The 23,262-nt window shown below is 39.9% G+C and overlaps 1 protein-coding gene across 1 annotated transcript in view; it reads right to left on the reverse strand.

Moving 5' to 3' along the window:
* Positions 1-23,262, reverse strand: part of cacna1c (calcium voltage-gated channel subunit alpha1 C) — a 187,018-nt gene that overhangs the window by 69,144 nt on the left and 94,612 nt on the right. The window contains exon 4 of the mRNA XM_022749122.1: positions 199-338. Coding sequence (XP_022604843.1) covers positions 199-338 — 140 coding nt within the window. The remainder of the gene's footprint in view (positions 1-198; positions 339-23,262) is intronic.

The raw sequence follows: 23,262 nt of genomic DNA on the forward strand, positions 1-23,262 counted from the left end.
ACCAAGGTACTGTGATTCATTTGCCTATGATGTGCTGCTGTTTAAAAACGTGTCAGGTAGCGCTTTTAAAAAAGAGACAGTGAATTTGCTGTCTTTTTCACACCCTCTATCAAACAAAGATTCACGTAGAGTAACGTAGGATCATTAATAAACATGTCACAGCTTTTATTTCTCTTCTGTGTGTTTCTATTCACTCACCCTACGACTACGATGATGAAGTCGAGCAGATTCCAGCCGTTCCTCAGGTAGGCGTTGGGGTGGAAGAGCAGGCCATAGGCTATTACTTTCAGGAACGCCTCCACCGTGAAAATGATGAGGAACAGATACTCCACACGCTCCTGTAGAGACACAAAAACAAGACAGGTCCATTTATTGGTCTGAGCAGCAGCACTGCAGGAATGTGGAAAGCCTCAGTTTAACAGAGAACGAGAATTAGAGAAAGATCAAAAGATGAGAAAAAAATGAAAGAGGGAGGCCTTTGGTGGTCAGGTTTATAGTAAACTGAGTAAGTTTTGCATGTAAGTAAATCCATCTAATCAATCTATTAATCAAATGAGAAAACGCCAAACATCCATTCAAAGTTCTTTGCGGTAGATCTCTTTTTCCTTTTGAAGGTTTGGTTAGTTAGCAACTGGCCATAACATCCCAACACAATAATGTGTACACACATTCATTCCCAATCATCATATTATTTATGTCCACATCAACACTAAAGACCTTGTATGTGACTTGTGAGTATTAACAGCGCTGGCTGCTTACTCCTCCACTTATGCAAGTTTATCAGCCAGAACAAGATGTTCTGTTACTCTTTATGTGGCTTCTGGTGTGTGTGTGCGCGCGCGTGTGTGTGTGTGTGTGTGTGAGATTATTTATATGTGAACATGAAATTGTCTAAGTTGTAATCGTGTACACAATCAAAGCATTTGGATTATTTAATCAAAACAGCTCTCTTCCTGTCCTAAGAGGCTACTGTCTGAAGAGAGGAATGCATGCGTGTGGGCATATACACAAAAATGCACATACACACATGCAACCCTTCTACTACAGAGTTCCTCAGAGATTGTTGTCATAGTGATGACCCCTGCCTGAGGGGGTCCTGGGAAATGTCCTGAAATGGCCTTGAGAGAGAGCGAAGGATTATATAACTTTCTGACCATTGTAAACTTCCAAAGAATTCATCATCCACCTAATCATCTGTCATATCTGATGCCTAATTTTTGTCTAGTTTATAACTGAGATGAGATCAATGGTGAAAAACTATTGAACTCCTGTGTGAACAAATAAGAAAATATTGTATATTCAGAAATACTCCATGTCCTCTCTCTTTGTTTGTCTGAGGTACAACATTTTTCTTAATATGAAAATATATTTAGCTCTATCCATCCATCCATCGGTCTATCTATCTCAATCCCTGCTCCGCCTCCTGTTTCCACCGTTTTCCCACGGACACACAATCACAGAGGGCCAGAGGTTTGGGACAGAAGGCCAGTCAGGTCTCTCCAGGCTCTGGCCCCTGGGAAGAATTAGTTAAACCTGAATCTGGAGGGACGAGGCTTTAGTAGTGTCTAAGTTTACCAAAATGGCCTCACAAACAAACTAGCAAGGGCTAGCAAAGAATCCTCACAAAATGATGCTGTCAATGAAGATGTGATTTAGTTAATAGGCAATTTATTCAGGCATATTAACTAGTGCATTGTCCTATAAGTATTCTATCAACGCACTATAGCCTGGTTATGTTACATTCACATTCTAAGGCAAATTAAAAAGTTTATGAAAGCCAGAAAACTAGCTAGTTTGGATCATTACCATTGCTCACCAGGCATTAAAACTAGAGCTTGCATGTACAGCAGCGGCTGGTCGGCTAAGTCTGAGTTACCTTGGCGTTATTGTTGTCCTAGCAAGGAGGAGCTAGCAAGCTAAATTAAGGGAGTAGGTGATCGCTGAAGGGGCAGGTATTAATGGCAACAGTACTATCATGAAAAGTGAGGGTTAAAAATGTGTATGATTTAATAAAAAATAAACTCAAATACAACAGAATTAACTCCAGTACAATAACACGCTGTGAACAAAAGAACGATTATATATTTCTCCGTATTTACTGATATGAGTTCTCAAAAGGAAGGCAAGTCAAGTGCTGTAGAATCTACTTTCTGGTCATTGTATGAATAAGATACTGAATATTTAACATAGAGTTAAATTTCTACAAATGTGTTTTATTCAAATGCTCTGTCTTTAACGCAGTAGTAAAAAAGCACTGTTAACATTAAAAGCCCATGTTAGTGTTGGATAAGCTCATGTATACAGTGGCTGCATTAAGATTTGCTGTTCAGGCTGGTGTGAGTCTAAAGTGAGTCCAGCTAAACAAACAACTTTCTCAGCATGGAGAAAGACTGTGTCAAACTACCAGTGGGCCAGTTACATAGTGCACACATGCACACATACCCTGGACCATGGGAATCAGTGATTCATGTAACCACAGTTTTGACACGACTGCGGTGGTTCCACTGTTCCATTTGTACCGTAAACTTAATTTTCTCAAAGGGTTAGAGAGGTGTTTATTTGATTTGGATTTTCAGAGTGGTATATATGCATAACTGTCAGCACGCACTACATCAAAAGTGACTCATGAATCACAGCTGATACACAATTACAACTGCTAGATATTAATAAAAGACTCATGCTTTGAGTCTTTGTTCATAATGATCTGATTATCATACAAACTCTGATTTGGAAGTGGCTTGACAGTGTAAGGTATGCCATGAATTATAATAGAGATGATATGCACAGTTTGAGAGACAGACAACTTGAAAGGCAAGTTGATTTTTAGGCCAGAAAGTCTGTATTGAACTTATTTTGTCTTTTCTCTGTCTTGTCTTTGTCTTCTTCTCATTTTGGTCCATCCAGTGTTCTTCATTTGCACAAAAGTATCCGACTTAGAGATTTTCACATTACACACTTGTCTTCCTTCTCTCTGTCTGTCTGTCTGTCTGTCTGTCCGTCTCTCTCTCTCTCTCTCTCTCTCTCTCAGTGTGTCAGTTTCAGAGCCTCAAGAACTGATTGTTTTTCTATTTATCATCTGTACTGCAGACCCCCCAACACACGGTTAGTATTAGTAGTCTATGTGGAAGTAATTAATCTCACACACACATACGCACATATCCTCCCTCTCAAACACACAAAAGCTCTCTGTCACTCTCTCTCTCGCAACACACACACACACACACACACACACACACACACACACACACACAGGCTGTGTATCTGCTGGTGACAGGCAGACAGTGTGGCGCTCTGAAGAATAAAACAGAGAAAAACATCTGGTAGCAACAGCTCAGCCCGACACACATAAACACATACAGATACACGTCTCTGCCTCCTTCCCTTCCGTTCATACAGACCCATAAAGGGCAAAATCCATAAGGGGAACGAATAATCTGGTTAGTGAGTGGAAAGAAATGAGAGAGGAAAAGATGAGAGCCTGAGAGAGAAGAGGGGGATGGATGAGAGAGAGTGAGAGAGAGAGACTAAAGAGACAGAGTGAGGGAGAGAAGAAGGCAGACAGAATGACAGAAAGGTGAGTATGTGGGAGCAATAATTCAGTTATCTGTGATAGGTCAACCAAACCGCCTATCCATCAACTGGGCCAATCAGATTATAGTATCGACATTCTACCATACAGCGGACAATGTTTCCATTCGCCGTGACCTTCTGTGTATGTGTGTGTGTGTGTGTGCTGCAAGACAGGATTAGCCATTAAGCTGTTTTTGAAAGTTCCCACAGACACACAGCAACATGCAGTTTTCAATAGTTCAAGAAAAACAGAAAAAAAAAAACCTTGAACAGACTGTACCAGCAACTCAACCATGAAAACACAAAACAGCAGGAGAACTAACAAGATAATATTTTTATTTCAAAACTTCTTGCTTATTCAACATGTCCACAGCACATGCATTTGCAGTGAGGGAAAGGTGGACAAAAGAGAATGATTTAACACTTGGCAGCAAAAATATACAATAAATATTCCTGTATTTAATCTTAAAATTAAATTCCAAAATCCAGCCCTTGTAATGCTGCATATCCGAACTCATGTCAGCAGCAAACCATAGACATTGACTGACTTTTTTCTGCTTGGACATGAAATATATCTGTGCAACTATACAGTAACATACTGCCAACATCCAGTAATGATTTATTTAGGGGCAGCAACTGCAGTGAATCTAAGTACAAGAGTCTGGACTTGTGCATATTGCAAGTTTGCCTCCTATTAGCAGGCTAATGATGCAAGTTTGGTTAAGGAGGAGAAAAGACAAATGAAGTACCATAACTGAGACAAATGGAGTAAGAACACACAGAGGCCATTATTCTAATGATACTGGACTCAACAAGAGACTTTTTAAGTCTGGGAACTCAGATGTCAGATAGGGGCAAAAAGAAATCATGCAGTCAGACAATGGTGCAGATTTTTAACAAACTCCAAGGCTACCCAAATAAAAGAGAATAAAGTAGAATTTTCACAGTCATATGCTCAACACTCCATCACACGCTCTGCTCCTCTTGGTGCCCTGCACCTTGGATTTGAACCAGCAACCCCCTCTTCTCTAACTCAACAAAACTAAACACTGAGAAAAAAATGAGAGAGAAAGACAGAAGCAGATCTCTTCACAGACAACTTGAATTAAGAGGACTTTACTAAAACTCTTTCTCTCATCCCTCACTTCTATGTCTTCACCTCCTCTCTCTTTCTTCCCTTCCTCTCTCTCTCTCTCTCTCTCTGTGGGTGCCAACCACAAGTTACCATAGAGACCAAGATGGGTTCCGACGTTACCATGGAAACTGTGGGCTGCAGCAGCAGTGGCAGCAGCAGACTTTCTCTCTCTCTCTCTCTCTCACACACACGCACACACACACAGACACACACAGATGACACTGATCAGTATTGTACCAAGAATATCCACAGCACATAGTCCTAATTACTACTCTTCTGTCAGCATCCAGATTTCCTATTGTGTGTCTATGTGCACGTGTGCATACCAATCGCATGGTTGTGTGTGTACAACAGTGTGAGCTCTTGTATACGTGTGAAATCATGTGTTTGTGTGCTTGCTGCTGTGCTCCATGTCACATGTTTACCTACCACTAGCCACCAGTTGATAATATTGAACTTAGTCTAATATGAAATTTTAATGTGTTATTCTGCCTCCCTGCACAGGTCTGTGCAGTTTCACATCTGCAGCAACATGCCACACAGTTTACACTTTACAATGTAATGCGATACTCTGTGGATAAAACATGCAGTTTGGCAGTGAACTAACCATCCTACAGTTTTAGTGAATGCTATTGTACTGTCTTTATTTCCCCAAATAAACCTGCTTCAAATATGATGAGAATAAGAAAAGTTTAAGGGCTTTCTACAAACTTTGTGCTGAAAGTTATGTACAGTAGATACAAATGGGTTAACCACGGATAATTATGGCCTTTTTTTAATTATTTTTCTTCAATACGTGTTTAATAGAATTTTTGATGGAATTTAAATCTTGGGTTAAGTTTTGGGTCAATAAGCAAAAATTGGTATTGTTGCTACAGAATGGAGATAAACTGGAGATAGATACTTGTAATCAAAGCTGACATCACTCGAGAGAAGAGCTGTAGATTAATAATGTCATATCATCTTTTGATGTGAAATCCATGGCAGTGAAAAACAGCAGCTCTTAGGTCACTGTCTCAGTACTTAAGACAGTTATTTTGTTCAGTGAAGAGTTCTCCACCACTAATAGCCATAAAGAGATGAAATCTGCACCTGAAAAACTCTCCATTCATCCCCTGCCCTGCACCAAGGACATACAGGTATTCTTATAGTCAGAGAGGAGAGGAGAGGAGAGGAGAGGAGAGGAGAGGAGAGTCCATAGGGAGGCAGCAGACTAGAAATTACACAGTGTACAAAATGACTGGGCTACACTCTTTTCTCTAAAAGGACTTACTATTTAGGTTCTATTGAAAATATTGAACCCTAACAGCACCTTGGGTTGTAAAGGCTGATATACTGCCAATCATCTTTTTCAGTTTGCCTGTGCTCTATCATGTCAGTGTTTTCTTCTCCCTCCACTCACTGTCATTGTGTGATAAATAAATCATAAATACGCAAGAAAAAACATGACCAGAGCAGATTCCTTTTTCTTTTTACACTTTTAGATAATAAAATGTTCAAAGAATATCTCCTCTTATATTATGGCCCATAAGTTAAAGCCAATATTATTTATTTGGAGCTTAAAAACTATTATGCCTGAAAGTGAAACAAAAACAAGAAGAAAATCACCATCACTACAAAAATTACAATCAGATTCTCCAGGATTTCCGCTTTGACCAGAGCCTGACTTTCACTGGAGAGCCTCTTTGGACTGCATTGCTATTAACACGCCACGTTCAACACGAGTCTCATTAACAGACCTAAGCTCCAATCTATGGTCCTCTGGACAAGGATTATGTTTGATTAGAGATTACACTTGTGTGTGTGTGTGTGTGTGTGTGTGTGTGTGAAAGTGAGAGAGTGAGAATGAGAGTGAGAGTGAGAGTGAGAGAGAGAGAGAGAGAGATTGTATTACTGACATCAGTAACCTCTGACCCTTGAAAGGAAGCCAGATCACTGTAAACAGAAGGATTCATGTGCACACACAAAGCCGTAACCAATACAACACTCAACACATCCATATGTTGTAATGGCTGACAGCTTACAGTCATGTGGCTGATGAACTTTTGATAGTTTAGATTGACAATATTGTGAAAGATGTTTTGAAGATTTTCTGCATTAATGTGAACACAGCCTTATTAAATCCATTTCTTTCCTTCTTCAGTCGGCCTGTTTGTTTCCTCCAGCGATCTGAATATCAAAGTTTACAGAAAGACAAAAACTCCTGTTTCCAGGCAACAGGCGCTGTCGTCACCAGATAAAGAAAGAAAGAAAGAAAGAAAGAAAGAAAGAAAGAAAGAAAGAAGGAAAGAAAGAAAGAAAGAAAATTGACGGGTTCAGTGGAGTGTATTTCTGTGCAGGTGACAAAAGCCTTGTCACACAGTCCATCTGTGACCGTTCATTATCAACTATAGTCTTGGTGATGACTTCAGTGTGTCTAATGTAATGAGTTTTATTTGTCTTTCCATGACATTTTCTACAAATACAGATAGATGTCATAGTATTTCCTCTCGTGCTGGCACAGAAAATAATGTTAGCTGTCAGCTGTAGCCTTTGTGTTTTTTTTCCAAGGGCAACTTTTAGGGGAAATTGTGACTTAACGTCAAGGAAAGCAAAATAACATGTTTGATTAGCTGGCCCTTTTCAGCATTGATTCTATGAGATTGGTTCGGTATGCGAGATCCAAAAGACAGAGAAGAAGCAAAAGAGAAGGCTAATTGGTGACAGAACTTACAGCACTCTTCTGGGACTCTCAATGCCAATCAGCTGTCAAATGCTATCGCAGTTTGTCCTTGTCTCACTCAGAAAATGTCACATGCTATTCATTTCTTCCTTTATCAATATTCTTTCACTTTCTCACACATACCTAAACAAAAAAGCTGTAATCTGCTGAACTGCCAGGTTCACCCTCCCTCTCAACAAGCACCATCCCTGCTGAACAGTCTCTGGGAAAATAGACAGTAACTGAAGCCTGAAGTCTGAAGCCTTTCCCAACCTACAGTCGGAGGACGGCTGGGAAATACCATGAACAGGTCACCGCCAGTCTATTACAGGCCCTAACGTACAAACAAATCCAGTCTTACATGCACAGAGCCAAGAGTCAACCTGACCTGCCTGTCTTTGGACTAGAGGAAGACAACCAGGCTGATGGCAAAACAAACATTTAAAATTGTCTGCAAATACAGACTGAGGTGTAGAAAACAGGAGACAATATTTGGAGAAGGATAGCAAAATAGAGAGAAGAGGGAATTTAAAGAGAGAGCAAAAAAGATAGAGAGGGAAAGAGAAACAGAGTAATTGGTCTAAAAATAAAAGAACACAGGAGCATAAATCATCTCATATAGACAGCCAGTGTGTATGTGTGTATGTGTGTGTGTGTGTGTGTGTGTGTGTGTTAGCGAGTGTGTGCATACATGTGTGAAGGTGTGTATGCTACTTGGTCTGAGGGGAAGATAGCTGGTACCCTTGAGAGAGGAGAAGGAGAGAAAGAAAGCTGGAGATAGCAGGAAGAAAAAGAGAGTAAGATACTGTATATAAAGAGAGAGAAAATGAAGAAGCCAAAATGAAAAGGTAGAGAAATATCCCTTCATTCTTCTGTTTTCACTCATCTGTCCATTCCAGCTAACAACTCACACACACAGTTTTTTTTCTCCCTCTCATGTGTAAAATGTTACCTTTCCAGTTCTGCATTCTGGTGTTGGTGGTGTGTGTGTGTATGTGTGTGTGTGTGTGCTGACTTATCACGACTTCTTCTGCCTCTTGCCTCACTGGCAGGGAGACAGATGCGGCATGGCCACCCCACAACACCCCCCCCCCCCCCCGCACACACACACACAAACCACTGTGACAGACCTGAATTCCTCTATAGGCTCGCTCTCTCTCTCTCTCTCTCTCTCTCTCTCTCTCTCTCTCACTCATACACACAGATCACAGATTTGCACATGCAGTCAGACACTCAAGCCAAAGTACAAATGAAGACAAAGTGAAGTGACACACAAACACACAGATCACTGTAGCGCATCAAGATCTGAGTAGCTGCTCGCTAAACTGAGAGGACAAGATAGATTACTATACTCTGTAGCTCACTGCATGACTCATGGTAAGGAGTGTATGCGTGTGTGCGTGTGTGCGTGCATGCGCGCGTGTGAATCGTCTAATATGCCTCTTGAGTTGATCGTGCTGTTGTGACCAGAAAGAGTGAAAGGTGGTATAGAATGAAGAACATATGGCAGAATATTATTATAGTACGTTGAAAAATAACATAATCCTTCATCAGTTTTCTCCAAATGTTTTAGCATTATAGCTGCACTTGAACCAACAAGATGCACCAACAGCTGATAAACTGAATTTATCACATTACCATTGTGAACATCAACTTCACCAACACTGTGAATCTCTTATTTACTCATATTTAAATTTACTAACATTGTAACTTTAATAAATGTCTATAAACTGACAGTAGCTACAACAGCAAATGTTGATTTCCTAAATGAAAATTAAAAAAATAAAAAATAAATATTTTGAATAAAATAATTTTATACATTTATTATGCACTATTGATTAGACACAGTAAGTAATTTGACTGTGACCAATTTTTCATCAATTTCTGGGATTGTATAAACACAATTAATTAATAATAAAAAATAAAAAAAAGGTTCATTGCAGCCGTTATGATCTGATTGGCCAGAAGTGAGTCTGTACGAGGAAGGAAATATATGGTCTGATGTTCAATAAAGTAATTACTCAAGTTAACTGTGATTATTTACTGAGATCATGATTTTCATTACTGTGTAATTCTGCTGTTCTGCTCGTTAACACATTCTTTCATTCACCTACTTCCAACCTTTTCTTTCCATATCCACCTCCTTCTTTGGTGTCTCTCTCTCTCTCTCTCTCTCTTATCCTGTCTGTCCATGTCTCTCTCTGTGCGCCCAATCAACTATCCTGTCTGCATAACAGGAAGATACAGAATGAGTGGGCTGACTAAAAAGAGGAATCACTGAGACAAATAAATGAAGACAGCAGCACTGGTGTCATTGTACTAGTGGCATCTGCTGAATCAACTAATAATAAAAAAAGACTGCAATCACTCATTTGCTAAGGAGGAACCTAAATGTTCCCTATGAAAAGAGGTCTCTGGTTGAATGACCAACCAGAGACCTTTCACCCAGTGGCTAACCAAATGAGACTCCAGAAATTCCAATTATAGCATTCCCAGGATTCCCCATATAACAACACATGAGGCTGTGGTGGTCATCAAGAGTGTTATTTCAGATTCTTTTTCTTGCATCAGCCCTGGATTATCAAGAATACTTTCACTGTCTGTGCATCTATTTATAATAACAAAATCATCAGCATTAAGTCAAATCAGTCAAGAAAATAGACAACACCTGTAATTTGTTTTTCTCTGATCCATGTGTACTAAGGTTCAGCTACAGGATGGTTGCTACATATTTTGGTTGTTGATTATATGTCCAATGCACACATACTGACATGTGAGAGCAACCTCAAGGAACAATAAACACACAAAATATTAAAGCCACTCATGAATAAACACAAATAGACGTTTGCAAACTAAACTCAAATGCCATTCTTATAATACAAAATCCTTGCTGTAGAAGTGACTTCATAAAATTGTGTTCACTTTAACACAATTTTAACCAGCAGCAATATGAGAACACACAAACCACCCACACATGCAGTGACAATGTGTTTGAGAGGACTGAATTTTTCCTCCTAGCTCTTTACCTGCTGAGATCAAACACTGCGTGAGTGTGTGTGTGCACCCACAGATGTGCATGTGCCTCAATCCCACTGTGTGGACATATGGTCTTCTCAGATATGATGCAGGATGGGCCAAGAGCCATGGAAGTGTGGGAAATGTAGTTCAACATACAGAATAGAGATATTTTAAACCTTAAACAACATAAAATGATTAAAACAGAACCTTTAAATACAACCTGATGTTTACACATCTGGAAGGTAAATAATATATCTATTAGTAGATATTTGTGCTTTTCTTCCAACATTTCCAATAGTCAACATACTGTACTTCTAATACCAATACTTGTTTTCTGCTCTCTAGACCAGTGTCTGATAGCAACTCTGGCATGAGTAAACCATTAGAAATACAGCAGAACTGATTTTCACTCGAATCTCCAGGAAATATTGATTCACTAGTGCAACGGAATTACTTCCATGTCCTGCTGTTTTTTTTCAACTTTTTCAATATCCAAAATCTTGTTGAGAGCAAGTTTCTCCTGGATGACACAAAAAAAAATCCTTCACCCTCTCTCTCTCTCTGTCTGTCTCTCTCTCTCTCTGTCTGTCTCTCTCTCTTGCTCTCTCTCCATGTTGAATTGGTTGTATTGCTCCTATCAGAGCCAAACACACAACTCTATCTCCCCGCAGAGCCCTGGAAAAGCCCTGTTTGTGAATGAGTGTGTGCGTGTGTTTGCGTGTGTGCTGAGAATTGCTCCATCATTCCTCCCCTGGTTAATGTCCAGTGGAGCGAGACCAGAACACAACACAGTGAAAATGGAGAAACAGAGATACAATGGGAAAACACTGACATATGTATGTGTGTGTGTGTGTGTGTGTGTGTGTGTGTGTGTGTGTGTGTGTGTGTGTAAGTCAGAGAAAAAAAGAGAAAAAAGTATTGAGGTGTGAATCCATTACTTTAAAAGAACTGTAACTGATATGTCAATTATTTTTAACGGTAGCTGGAATCAATAACAATCCCCCTCAGTAAACAACACATGGTTTCATTACAGGGTCATTATGTGTACTCGCATATCTATTTTAAAACAGGTTTCTAGTGTGAGCTCAAATAAGCTAAACTTAACTTTGGATCTGATTTGTCAAATTTCTAACCAGAGACAATTTACGCCTCATAATGTTGCAAAAATAAAAAGTGTTTAAAATGTAGTTTATTACACAATATATTTCGTCCCATGTAATACCAAAGATATTGTTATAAAAATATTTTCTAAATAATTTTCATTTAATATTTACATGTACAACAGCTATCTAAAGTGATCTTGTTAGGAATAAGTTAGCAAACAGGAGCCTAGTGTTCATAGTGGGTCCAATATTCACTCTCCTTTTAGCTCTCTCCACCAACTATTGAAGGAAATGCATGGCTCTTTATTTGCTAACATCTCCACTACATTCAGTAGCTGTTTCTAACGTTGTCTGCTGTTTGGTGCTGCGCAGATATTGTGCAACAGCCGCTGCTGCTGGAAATAAGATGGATGAAAGTAATGTTACTGAACCATGGGCTCCCTATTGTTGTCCAATTTTAATCCTTACACCTATTGTTAAAATTGTGTACGTGCAGTTTTAAATATATATAAATGTAATATGTCAAATTTTCTGACTCATAGTGAGATTTGTTATGTTTGTATGAATTTGTCTTTCACATGGGCTTTTTCTTCTTTAGAGTACTATTATTTTACTGAAGTGAATACGATTATGATTATACGACTGTTTGATAATTATTTCAAACAAAAACAGACAATAGGGATTAAAGCAGTGAGCATCCCTGGATAATCAGTGAGAAATGACATCATTACAGTTTCAGGTTGCATATGTACAGTAAAAAAAGTTTCCCTGAAGTAGTTTATAAACATAAAAATAGCAGGAAAAAGCAGGAAACTATGGCAACTAGAAGTCTCTGTAATTAAGAGCTCATGTCTTTGAGCGTTCAGACTGCCCAGCTGAAACTGAGGAACTCTGTGATGAGGAACTACGACGGCTTTAAGTGAACTCCAATTGGAGTGAAAACCTAGCATCTTACCTCATGACCTGCCAAGTCCTTACTGATGAAATATGATTAAAGAGAAGAAAGCTTGTGTAGCTCTCCTACTGGGTGCCATAGCAATGCCACCATGACACCCAAATAGGATTAGCTGCTAACACCCACTCCCCTGCTGTTACCATAGTAGCACTGTTGAAACAGCGACCCACGAGCTATAAAAAGACAAACTTAACTTCAAGAAAGCGAAAAGTTAAATAGAAAAAGAAAGTAATTAAGATAAGAGTAGGGAGAAAGAGAAGAAAGGTTACCAACTCATCTTTTGTTGGTATTTAACATATTTGATTTTACTAAAGCGTATTTTAGCTGACAGGTCAAAAAGAAAAAGAACAGGAGAGGAGAGATAGAAAGAAAGAGCTGAGGAAGATCATTAAAAAGGCGAACAGGGTTATTAATCAGGACGGACGAGAAGTAAATTTTTGTTTCTTCTTTCTCTGTTGTAACCTCAGCGGATCTGTCCCCACCTTGTCACCTTTCCACTTCTGTATTCTCTTTCTCTCTCTTACTATCACTTCTTCTCTCTGACTCTGAACATAAACACCACCACCGTTTTTTTTTCTTTATCAAAATGATTGGTTGCTGCCACTGCATCAGCGCAATCTTTCTGTTTTCCCTTCTCTCCCTCTCTGACTTGTTTTCTCACGGTCATATACAGTATGACCTCAGGTTCGGTAAATGTTTCTTGATTTGGTGGATTAATTTCAAGTAAAAGGACAGTATAACCGCACACCTATTATGCAGGAGATCTAAATTAATATGCCAGTAGGTATACAATAACTGTTATTTGTGTGACCAATTAAAAACAACTGGTAGCTTCTCAGTGAGATCCATACAAATTAAATTTAAAACATTTGTGATATTTGCATGGATATGGAGGACCAGTTATACTGACAGTAGTAGGAGGAAAGAAGGATGATAGCCTGCAGGGTCTGAGGGACGGCTGCAGGGGAAAAGAGAGTGGAAATGCTCAGAAAATAAAGAGATAAGGAGGAGATGTAGGTAAGAGTGTGACAGGGAAAGTGAGACACTGATAAATAGCTAATGTGTCTCTGTATGTGATGATGTGTGCATTTGGTTTGTCCCCTGCCATCATCCATTATTTTTGTGGAATATATAGCTTGTTATCCCTATCACAGTAATACGTTTGTTTTATCAGACCAAGAGTCCAAAACCCAAAGGTGTTAATTTTACAAAGATATAAAGCACAGAATCAGTTGTCTTTCCTTAATATTTACCTTAAGCAAATATCAATTTTCTGTCTATCAACTAATTAGCCAATGAACTAATTGTTACAGCACTGTATGACTTATGTAATTAAATATTTAACGCTTTTTCATTTGCACAACCTAGCCCTAAAAAGGATATCATTCTTGATCACTTTACTGAGATAAGGACATCTGGGCTCCATAATTAAGGAATTCATCATGTATCAACAATGTAAGAGACACACAGGGGTAGAGAGTTCGAAAGAGTTTCATGATATGATCACAAGATGTGGCGAGGCAATGTAAGAAAACTAAAGGGGAGGAAGAGCTGAGTGAACCTGCGGAGCATCACCTTAGTTCAGGCAGAGCACTGAAGTCGCAGACGCAATCAGCTGATCAGTATCAGCTGACTCAGTTTATATAATCTGACAAGCTCGCTCTCTTGCTCTTCTCTGATCATTCATGCTACTGCTGCGGCTGGTTATGCTGATTTATTCCTCCAGCACACCCGAATCATCCTGTATGATACCTTACTAAACATAGCTTGTGATAGCATCTATTGCCTTGTGCATTATGTATACTTCACATCTCAGTGTTACTGTACGAGTCTGCCAAGCTTTGCTCCGTATACACCGAGGGGTTCACTGTGTTCCCTGCAGAATGTATTGCACGCTGCATGCTTAAGAGCAAAGCCTTTTCTACACAGATGCAAATATAACTGCATAATCGTGAGCTACTTTCCACTGTCCTGTATAAGCAATACTGGACACCATCTTTCCTTCGCTCCTTCCTCCCTCCCTCCTATAACCAATCAAATTATGGAAAAACTGTAAGTCTTCGCTGACCACAGTGACTAAGAGGGACAATATGTTCCGTTCTGAGCTGTTTTTGTGTGTTGTATGTATTCCCCGGATCAAAGGCATAACAAAGCACACACACACCACCTACACTTTCCCTTTCAGCTCAGTGGGGAACATAATGAATGTGGCTTGTGACCCTGTTACATACTGTACAGACATAGCCATCATTAACCACATGAAAGACACACAGAGACACACACACCTCAGGCATACCTCACTATCTCAGACCACACAGAAATCCAACTCCCACTTCCACCAGTCAATACAGCATAATTAGGGGATACCTCTGTGTATGTGCATGTGTGTTAAAGTGAGTGTACGTATGTGCCAACACTACAATTAAGGAATACCTGCACCGTGTGTGACAGATAGAGAAGACGCCAGTTAAGAGAGAAGAGATAGGGTTTAGAAAAGCCAGTGAAAAAAGTGAGTGAAAAAAAAGGACAAAATGGTAAAGTGACGTAGAAAAGGAATCATAAGGATTTAATAATGGAAAACAAAAGAAGAGAGAAAAATGAAACTAACAGATAAGTTCTTTTTTTCTAGTCTGTTATAACATTTTTTGGCTATTTACAAAATTAAGGGCATAAGAAATTATCTGTGATATTTGAATGTCACTGGTAGTGACCTATAAAACTTTTATAAAACAGTAAGTTCAGCAAAAAGATTTGGTACACTGTCGTCCTGCGGTGATCAGTTTGATGCAGCTCTGATGTGATTTTTTTTCTTGACTGTGAAGCAGTCGAGTGCAGAGTTTGGTGCTGACGGGGAACTTTGTGAAAAAAACCTTTGGCTGGTGTGTGTGCTTTTACTGATTCAGCTAGTGCTACAGCAGGACAGAGTGTGTGTGTGTGTGTGTGTGTGTGTGTGTGTGTGAGTGTGAGTGTGAGTGTGTGTGTGTGTGTACACACGTTTTTGGGATCTGTGTTCAGATTTTTTTATGTATGTGCAAGTCAACAGATGCTTGGAAGAATTCCAACCTTTTTTTGCACATGTCTTTAGTGTATATAACAATATAATAATGCTTGTGTTGTATACCTGTGTGTGCCAGTGTGGTGTGTGTATGCTTCCACCTTTTCACCACATTCATCACTTTATCCTCACTCTAACTTAAAAAGTCCTTAGTAAGGTAACTCTGAACTGACTTTTAATGCACTTGGACCGCTACTCTAGACACTCTGAGCTGCACCCTGGGGTTTCTTACTGGGGAGGTTAGCTGAGGGAAGGCCCCTTAAGAATAAAAATACATTTGCTCACCCAATGTTTATTTCATAAATATCTGGTTCTGGTTTTGAAACAGTGCTTGGAGGAAAAACTACAAACTGCATTCAAAGTACAAAAGATAAGACATTTGTTCTGTACAGACTAAGTCAAAATTTCTCTGGTAGTGAACTAGAGGTGAACTTGTGGCTTTGATTGCCATGTAACTCTATCAAAACACACCCATCCCCACCACAAGACCACCACACTGTTATATACAGACAGGTTACAAATTAAAAGGAAAATGTGCCCAATCCATAGGGCATGAGAGGTCACTGAATGGTTTAATAAGTATAAAAATAAATCATATCACAGTCACCACATCTCAATCCAGTTGAACACCTATGAGAGATTTTGGACCCACATGTTAGTGTGTTAGTGTTATTGTTTTAGACAGAGTTCTCCACCACCACCATCAAAACACCAAATGAGGGAATATCTTTTGGAGGAATGGTGTTTATCCCTCCAGTAGAGTTCAGAGACTCACAGATGCACTGAATCTGTTCTGGCAGCATGTGGTGGCTCAACACTTTACTAAGACTCTTTACATTGGTTTTACCTTCAGCTTGTCACCTGTCTCTAAGTGCACTTCATAGCTATAGCAACTGCTTTGTGAGACAAAGGAAAGACAAAGAACAAATTAAGAAAGGAAAGAAAGCAATGAAAGTCAGATGAGAGGATGACAAAGGGAAAGAATGAATGAGGTAACACAAGTAATGGTTTGTAATTGTTAATAATTAGTGTTTCTGTTTCCTCTACCATTTTATAGCCATAAACTTTTAAGCTATGACAACAGCATTTCAGTGAACAATCCTCTGGTACGGTTTATATTATCTGTAGTTGCCTTAATTCAATTACACATGTGCAGTGTGATAAAAACTCGCTGTACTCTGAATCAATTGCTTGGGCACTTTAACTGATATTTAATATAGTAGTATGCGAGTAAGAGAAGAGAATCAAAAAGGAGATGAAAAAAACAAGACAAAAGTGTGGAAATCAAGAAAAATGCAGGAGATTAAAAAAGAGAGAAACTTTAACACCTAAAAACATAGAACTATTCATTAAAAAAATACTTACAGTTGCCTATGAGCATATGCAACCAATCTATTTTACACAATCTCTATGTAAAAATACAGTATAAACACACATCCGCACTTCATCCTTGAGTTCCTGAGGAATGATACACAGGCTCACATGTAGTGATGATCCCTTTCATTTTTGCTAGAATTAGCTTTAATGTGACACATGATGCTGCCTACAGCCCGGCAGTCTAAATAAAGTACAGAAGCACTGAAGAGATGAAGAGACATAAAAAAAGATAAGGGAGAGAGGAAGAGAGATGGAGGGAAAAGGGGTAATAAAATTAGTCTAGTTTCTCATGAGCTCCCTCGCTGTCTCCTTGCTGTCATTTTACCCTTGCTGTCACTTACTACACACTGGTGTCCCAGCTGTATGCGTGTGTATATGCATGAGTGTGTGTGTGTGTGTGGTTTTGTGTGTCAGTGGGAGTGTGTGATGAACCATGAATGATAATGGATATTGGACTTTCAGATGCATACAAACACACAGGCACAGACATACACTGTCCAGCCATACAGCAGTATATCACACAGATAGTCTGGATACAAGGACATGTTCTGTCTTTCTCTCTTTCTCCCTCCCTAACTCATTAAGTTTTGGTCTGTTGTCTGTCCGTCCTTTTTCACGCATGCACGCACATACACACACGCACACACAATTTCTGTCTCTCTCTTTGTTTTAGTAGTGTCTAATATAACTTTCTTTGCAAACTTTCTCTGCATGTGATACCTTTGGGTATGATTTTGTGCATTAGTGTTATCTCTTTCTCTCCCTGTGTGTGTGTGTGTGTGTGTGTGTGTGTGTGTGTGTGTGTGTATTATATGTCAGCACTAATGACTTGTTAAAAGCTGTGTTTGCACGCCAACCTTAGTTTTTGATTGAATCATTTAGATTGGCTCAGCTCTAGTCCCCTTGTATGCGCCTGTCTATCAGTGTGTGTGTGTGTGTGTGTGTGTTGTGTGTGTGTGTGTGTGTGCATGTGTGTGCGTGTGTGTGCGTGCGCATGAGTTGGCCTCTCATTAACTTTCCACCCAGTGTTGTGATGTGAACCCCTGCTGAGTCTGGCTTGTTGACCAGCTCTCGCAATCCATTCCTCCATCATTATCGTGCTTTTCTCTGCTGCCTGCAAGAAGAAGTATGATTCCTAATAAAATCACAATATGGATCTTCTTCTTTTCCCCAAACAAACAATTCTCACAATTATGCAATTTGTTTAACAGCTCAATACTCATCTTCACAAATTGCGATGTATCACAGTAATTTAAAACACCTTTAAATTTGTGTGGTGCAAGCTCGACAGGACTTCATGTTGGCAGACGACTATGTGCAGTCGACAAAAAATCAGCATGACAGCAAAAATTAAACGGCAGCAAGTTGTAGAATCTTCATGTTTGTTTTATTCTGTGCTGAAATAGTGTGCAACACTATTTTGATAAAGTTGGGAAGGTTTCATGCTGTTGGCACTCACATAGCAAGACATCCCAAGTTTGACACAGTGATGATGAGTCGCTGTTTGGGACTGCTGGGATAAGGCTCCCCTTGCTGGCTATTGTGACCTGCTTACTCTTTATCCCAGTTTCTGTTGCCATTGTTCAAGTGCCCATTTCTATGGGTAATAACAGTAACAAGTGTTCAGACTAACAGGCTGAGCTTCTGATGGAGAACACTGACAAATACTTGGATAGTGCATAAAGCAGGCTGTCAGTTATGTTTCCCACCAGCATTATATTTAGCAATAGCACCACACCATAGCTCAGCTCTGCCATAGACAATTCTGATTGCTTTAATCAATTCAGACAGCTCAGAACAATTCTTCATTTTAACATACATGATAAAGATTGCAATGTGATGGTAAGTGATCCCATGCTTCTCTGATGTAAAAAACAAAACAAAACTGCCCTTCCATACCATGAGTAAAATTGCATTATTTCCAATATCTTCTTGAAAGTGAGCTTACTCCTTAATTAGCATAATGTAATTAACATATTCAGAGTTTGTTTGTACATGGAATCCACCCTACTTACACTACTGCTTTAATGGCATTATGGTTAGACTGTTGGTATGCATGTAAACCTAACTAACTACGTTAGCCTTCTTCACAACTAACACTTTGGAGCACTGCTAGTCACCATGGCAACCTAAACCTCCTACCTCTATTCGAAGCACATCTGTAGGGCAAAGTATCCTAGTGGCTTGCTAGAGGGTGATGTCACAAGGACACAGAAATACACCTCCCACAAAAGGGCAAACTGTACCCATCTGGACACAACGGTAAACGGCTTTACAGTGGATAGGCTGCATAAACGGATGGACTATGGATACACATGGACACACTTTAACATGGAAACGTGAACAGATAGTACATATTCACAAACACACCCACACCTGTCCTTCAGTCTGCGTTCGTGTGTAGAGGACGAGCCAATGACAGAACAGTGGACAGAAAGGAACAAACAGCAAACAGAACATAGTAAGAGGAGGCTTGAAATGAACAGAGGAAATATGGAAGGAGGTAAGACAGGAAAGGGCAGAAGGGTGAGAAGGTCTATGATTGCCTCTAATACCGTGAGACTGTTTCTTCTAGCATGACATAAAATATTTGTAAAATCTATTCCCCTCAATTATTAGCATCTGCTATGAACATCCATCTAAATCTGGCATTAATATTTGTAATTAGGAAAAATTGTATTTAAACATTAGAATGCCATATGCTTAGGAAGCTCCCAGAGTCATGAGTATTCAAATAAAGGGTTTCAATCGGTACCTCTTCCTGTCTGTGTTTCACTATCCCTCTAACTTTCCTTAATCCAAAACCTTCCTTGTAAATCTTTTTCTCTTTCCACTTTCCTGCAGTATTTTTTTTCGGTCTGCCTGTCCTTGTACTGTATTCCATGCTATAGCTATTTATTTATCACTCTGACTGCCTTCCTTCAAACCTTTGATGTTTGTGCATTCATCCTTTCCTTCACCAATTTGCATATTTACCTCTTCCAAATCTCTATCTGCTTCTGTGCCTCAATTTTCTGATGTTTTGTGTGCATCTATCAGTCCATCTACCAAACATATTCCCCGGTATAAATGCACACCTTTCCCTCCTTCATTCCCTCTTTTCCTCCAGAGCATGCCCATTAGTTCTGCTTGCTTGGTGTTCGACGGAGCCTGTCCCCCACGCCGGCCCCCTCAGAGATCCCGCTGAAGCCGCCATCGAACCTCTGATTCATCAATCTCCCTGCAGCTGGCAGGAAACTGACCCGAGGGGCACAGTCTCTGCTGGCCGCCTGGAGCCAAGATGGCTGATGGGGCAGGAGAGGGAAGGAGAGTATACAGGCAAGTGGCAGGTAGGAGTCTTTACAAACAAACAGAGGACAAAGGGTTGTGCACAGAGGTTGTGGCTGGAAGAGTAGGCGCTTGTGAAATTGTATGAGAGCGGAGGTTTATGTGCTTGAATGTGTATGTGTGTGTGGTACTTAGCCTTAGATACAATAACAGAGAGCACCTGCATGGCAAAGAGACCCCCCCCAACACAAGCCCCTCAGCAGTGCTCCGTTATCATGTGGCCACCTCTTGTGTGTGTGTATGTGTGTGTGTGTGTGTGTGTGTGTGTGTGTGTGTGTGTGTGTCAGATAGAGAGAGAAGCAAGCATGGAGCTAAAAGGAGATTTCATGGTACTAAGCTGATACACTAAAAGCACAGTAAAGGGCACCAGGGTTAATAAGCATTCAACAAATGGATTTATAGGGTTTCATGTAATCCCCAACATACACTCACAAGACATACACACACAGCCAGGTGTACGCACTTAAAGCACACGCACAGTATCACCACGACCACCATCAACCCCGCTCTAAATCTGAAAGAGTGGGAGAACATAAGAGAGGAGATGAAGAGAAAAAGAAGAAGAGGGGAGGGGTGTGAGTGCAAGCAAGCCACCAGCAAAATGGGATATCTGCGACAGCTAAATTTATAGATTCTTTAGCCTGAAGGTAACTCTTTGAATGGAGATTTGCTTGAAATGTTTGCTCCTAAAATATTGACATTGGCATTGAATCCAGAAATCTGAGCAGACTGTCAGAAAAGCAGAAACATCCTTTGCAGCAACCCCTCTGCTTTATAGTCATGATGTTACACACTCACCCCCGGGGGCTGCCCAGTGTAACCGCAGTACTGTTGTTGGCCCCTGAGCAGCTTGACTGAAGCAGCTGAGGTTAAGTGCCTTGCTCAAGGGCCACTCGACCACAGTTACAGAGCCATCCGAGTGTTGCTCGTTCAGTTTCCCTGCCTGGGTTTTCCCCTGCTGGTCTGGGCACCCAATTCAGTCTGCTTCTTTAACAGTCTGGCTGCTATCACCTTGACTTACCTCCATAAAATTCTGTGTTATTCCCTGAATGAAAACCATTTTAGTGCTTAGGCTGACAGCCCTTTTACAGGGGCAGTCTATTTCCTGTGGAAAGTTTCATCAAACAGCAGGCACTGTACCAGTGCTGCATATAATGTGGCTGTTTTCATTATCATTATATGTTAAATGATTAATAATTTATTCTGTAAAATATCGAAAAATAGAAAAAATGCCAATCACAATTTTGCAGAGCCCAAGAAGTCATCTTCAAATTGTTCTTTTTAAATATATAACTGAATTACAGTGACATAAGAATGTAAAAAGCAATGAATATTATTAACAAATATTCAAGAACCTGAAACCAGCCAAACTTAGACAATTAATCAAAAAACAAATCAACTAATCAATTAATCAGCTACTTATTTCAGCAACAGACTGATCACACTAATATGTATCAAGTTGTGTGTACCATGAAACTTTGTATTTGCATGTACACAGACACAAATGAACAACATACAGTATTTCCCCCACTGTTCAGATAATTGCTAAAACACACGAGCACGCACGCACGCACACACATACACACATACACAAATCTTTCCTCTGTGTGCTACATTTCACTAAGACTGAGCTGTGTGCTACTGCATTGATGAGTCATTGATGACACGTACAAGCACACACAAACTGAAGATCGTCTTCTGCTCCCTGTTGTAAAGGTGATTTGGGATTGGTGTATTTGAAGACTCATATTGTGTCATCTGCCAAAAGGCTCACAAAAACACACAGAACCATATATGCACAAACATAAACACATACTCATACATCCAGTAAATATGCTTGCACACATGGATTCACATCCACAATTGCAAAGATACACAAGTGAGCGTTGGGGCTGGGGTCGGTTTCAGACTAGCGGCCTGGGCTAACAATGGGTAGCAAGACCCCCGGGACACACGAATGCGAGCACACTCACGAACATGCTCCCTCTCTCTTTCCCTCTCCCCCTGTGGGTAGGGACACACAGTACATTCTGGGCTGTTGTTCAAAGCTTAGCAGGATTAGCTGCATGATCTTGCCACTTTTTTTTAAATATATATTTTCATATTTTTAGCAGGTTTTGGCTCGTTGAAGCAGGAGATCAGCTTTAGAAAAAAAAGTACTTCAGAATAAACAGATTTCATCTCTCTATAGCAAGAAAGTCATATTCTGTGAAGTGTAGATGATCCAACTATGGTCTGCTATGTACAATATATGGCAAGAAGAATATGGACACCTACATATGTACTTTGGTGTTCTTTTGGTCTGGGGCTGTATTTCATGGTTTAGGTCAGGCCCTTAGTTTCAGTGAAGGGAAATCTAAATCCAACAGCATGCAGTCATATTTTAGACAAGTGTGCTTCAATCTTTGTGGCAATAGTTTTCAACTTAACATTGCCCCCCGCCCGTCACCCCCTCCTCGCCATGCACAAAGTAAGGTTCATGAAGAAATGGTTTTCCAAGATTAGAGAGGAAGAACTTGACTGGCCTCTATCGAGCATCTTTGAGATGAACTTGATCACTAATACCCTTGTATTTGAATGTGAACAAACCTGCAGCCTTGCTCCAAAATTTTGTGGGAAGCATTTTTCAGAGTGTGAAGGCTGTCATAGCACGTATTAATGCCAATCATGTTGTGATGAGATGTGACTATTTGATGTGAGAGTCCACACTGTTTCGGCATGTTGTGTATAATCTAATCCAATCTAAACTAATCTATCATAATGCTATCCAATATTTAGAATAACAATCCCATTGACTTCTGTTTAAATTGTGTAATTCTCCACTCATCTGAGAGTGTACTTGAACACTCTGAACAGCTTCTTGCAGACGGACACAAATCACAAGAACATGTTGCTCGTGCAATAAAGTCATGTAATGGCACTGAGCTCATTCTAGCTCATTTTAAATAGTCTCCTTGGAGAAGGTTGACTTTGCCTTTTAAAACCAGTGCTGGTGATTTGTGAGTCTCCAGTGAATTGTCA

The sequence above is a fragment of the Seriola dumerili genome, unplaced genomic scaffold (assembly GCF_002260705.1).
Source record: "Seriola dumerili isolate Sdu_G_001 unplaced genomic scaffold, Sdu_1.0 BDQW01000138.1, whole genome shotgun sequence".
Classification (NCBI taxonomy): Eukaryota; Metazoa; Chordata; class Actinopteri; order Carangiformes; family Carangidae; genus Seriola; species Seriola dumerili.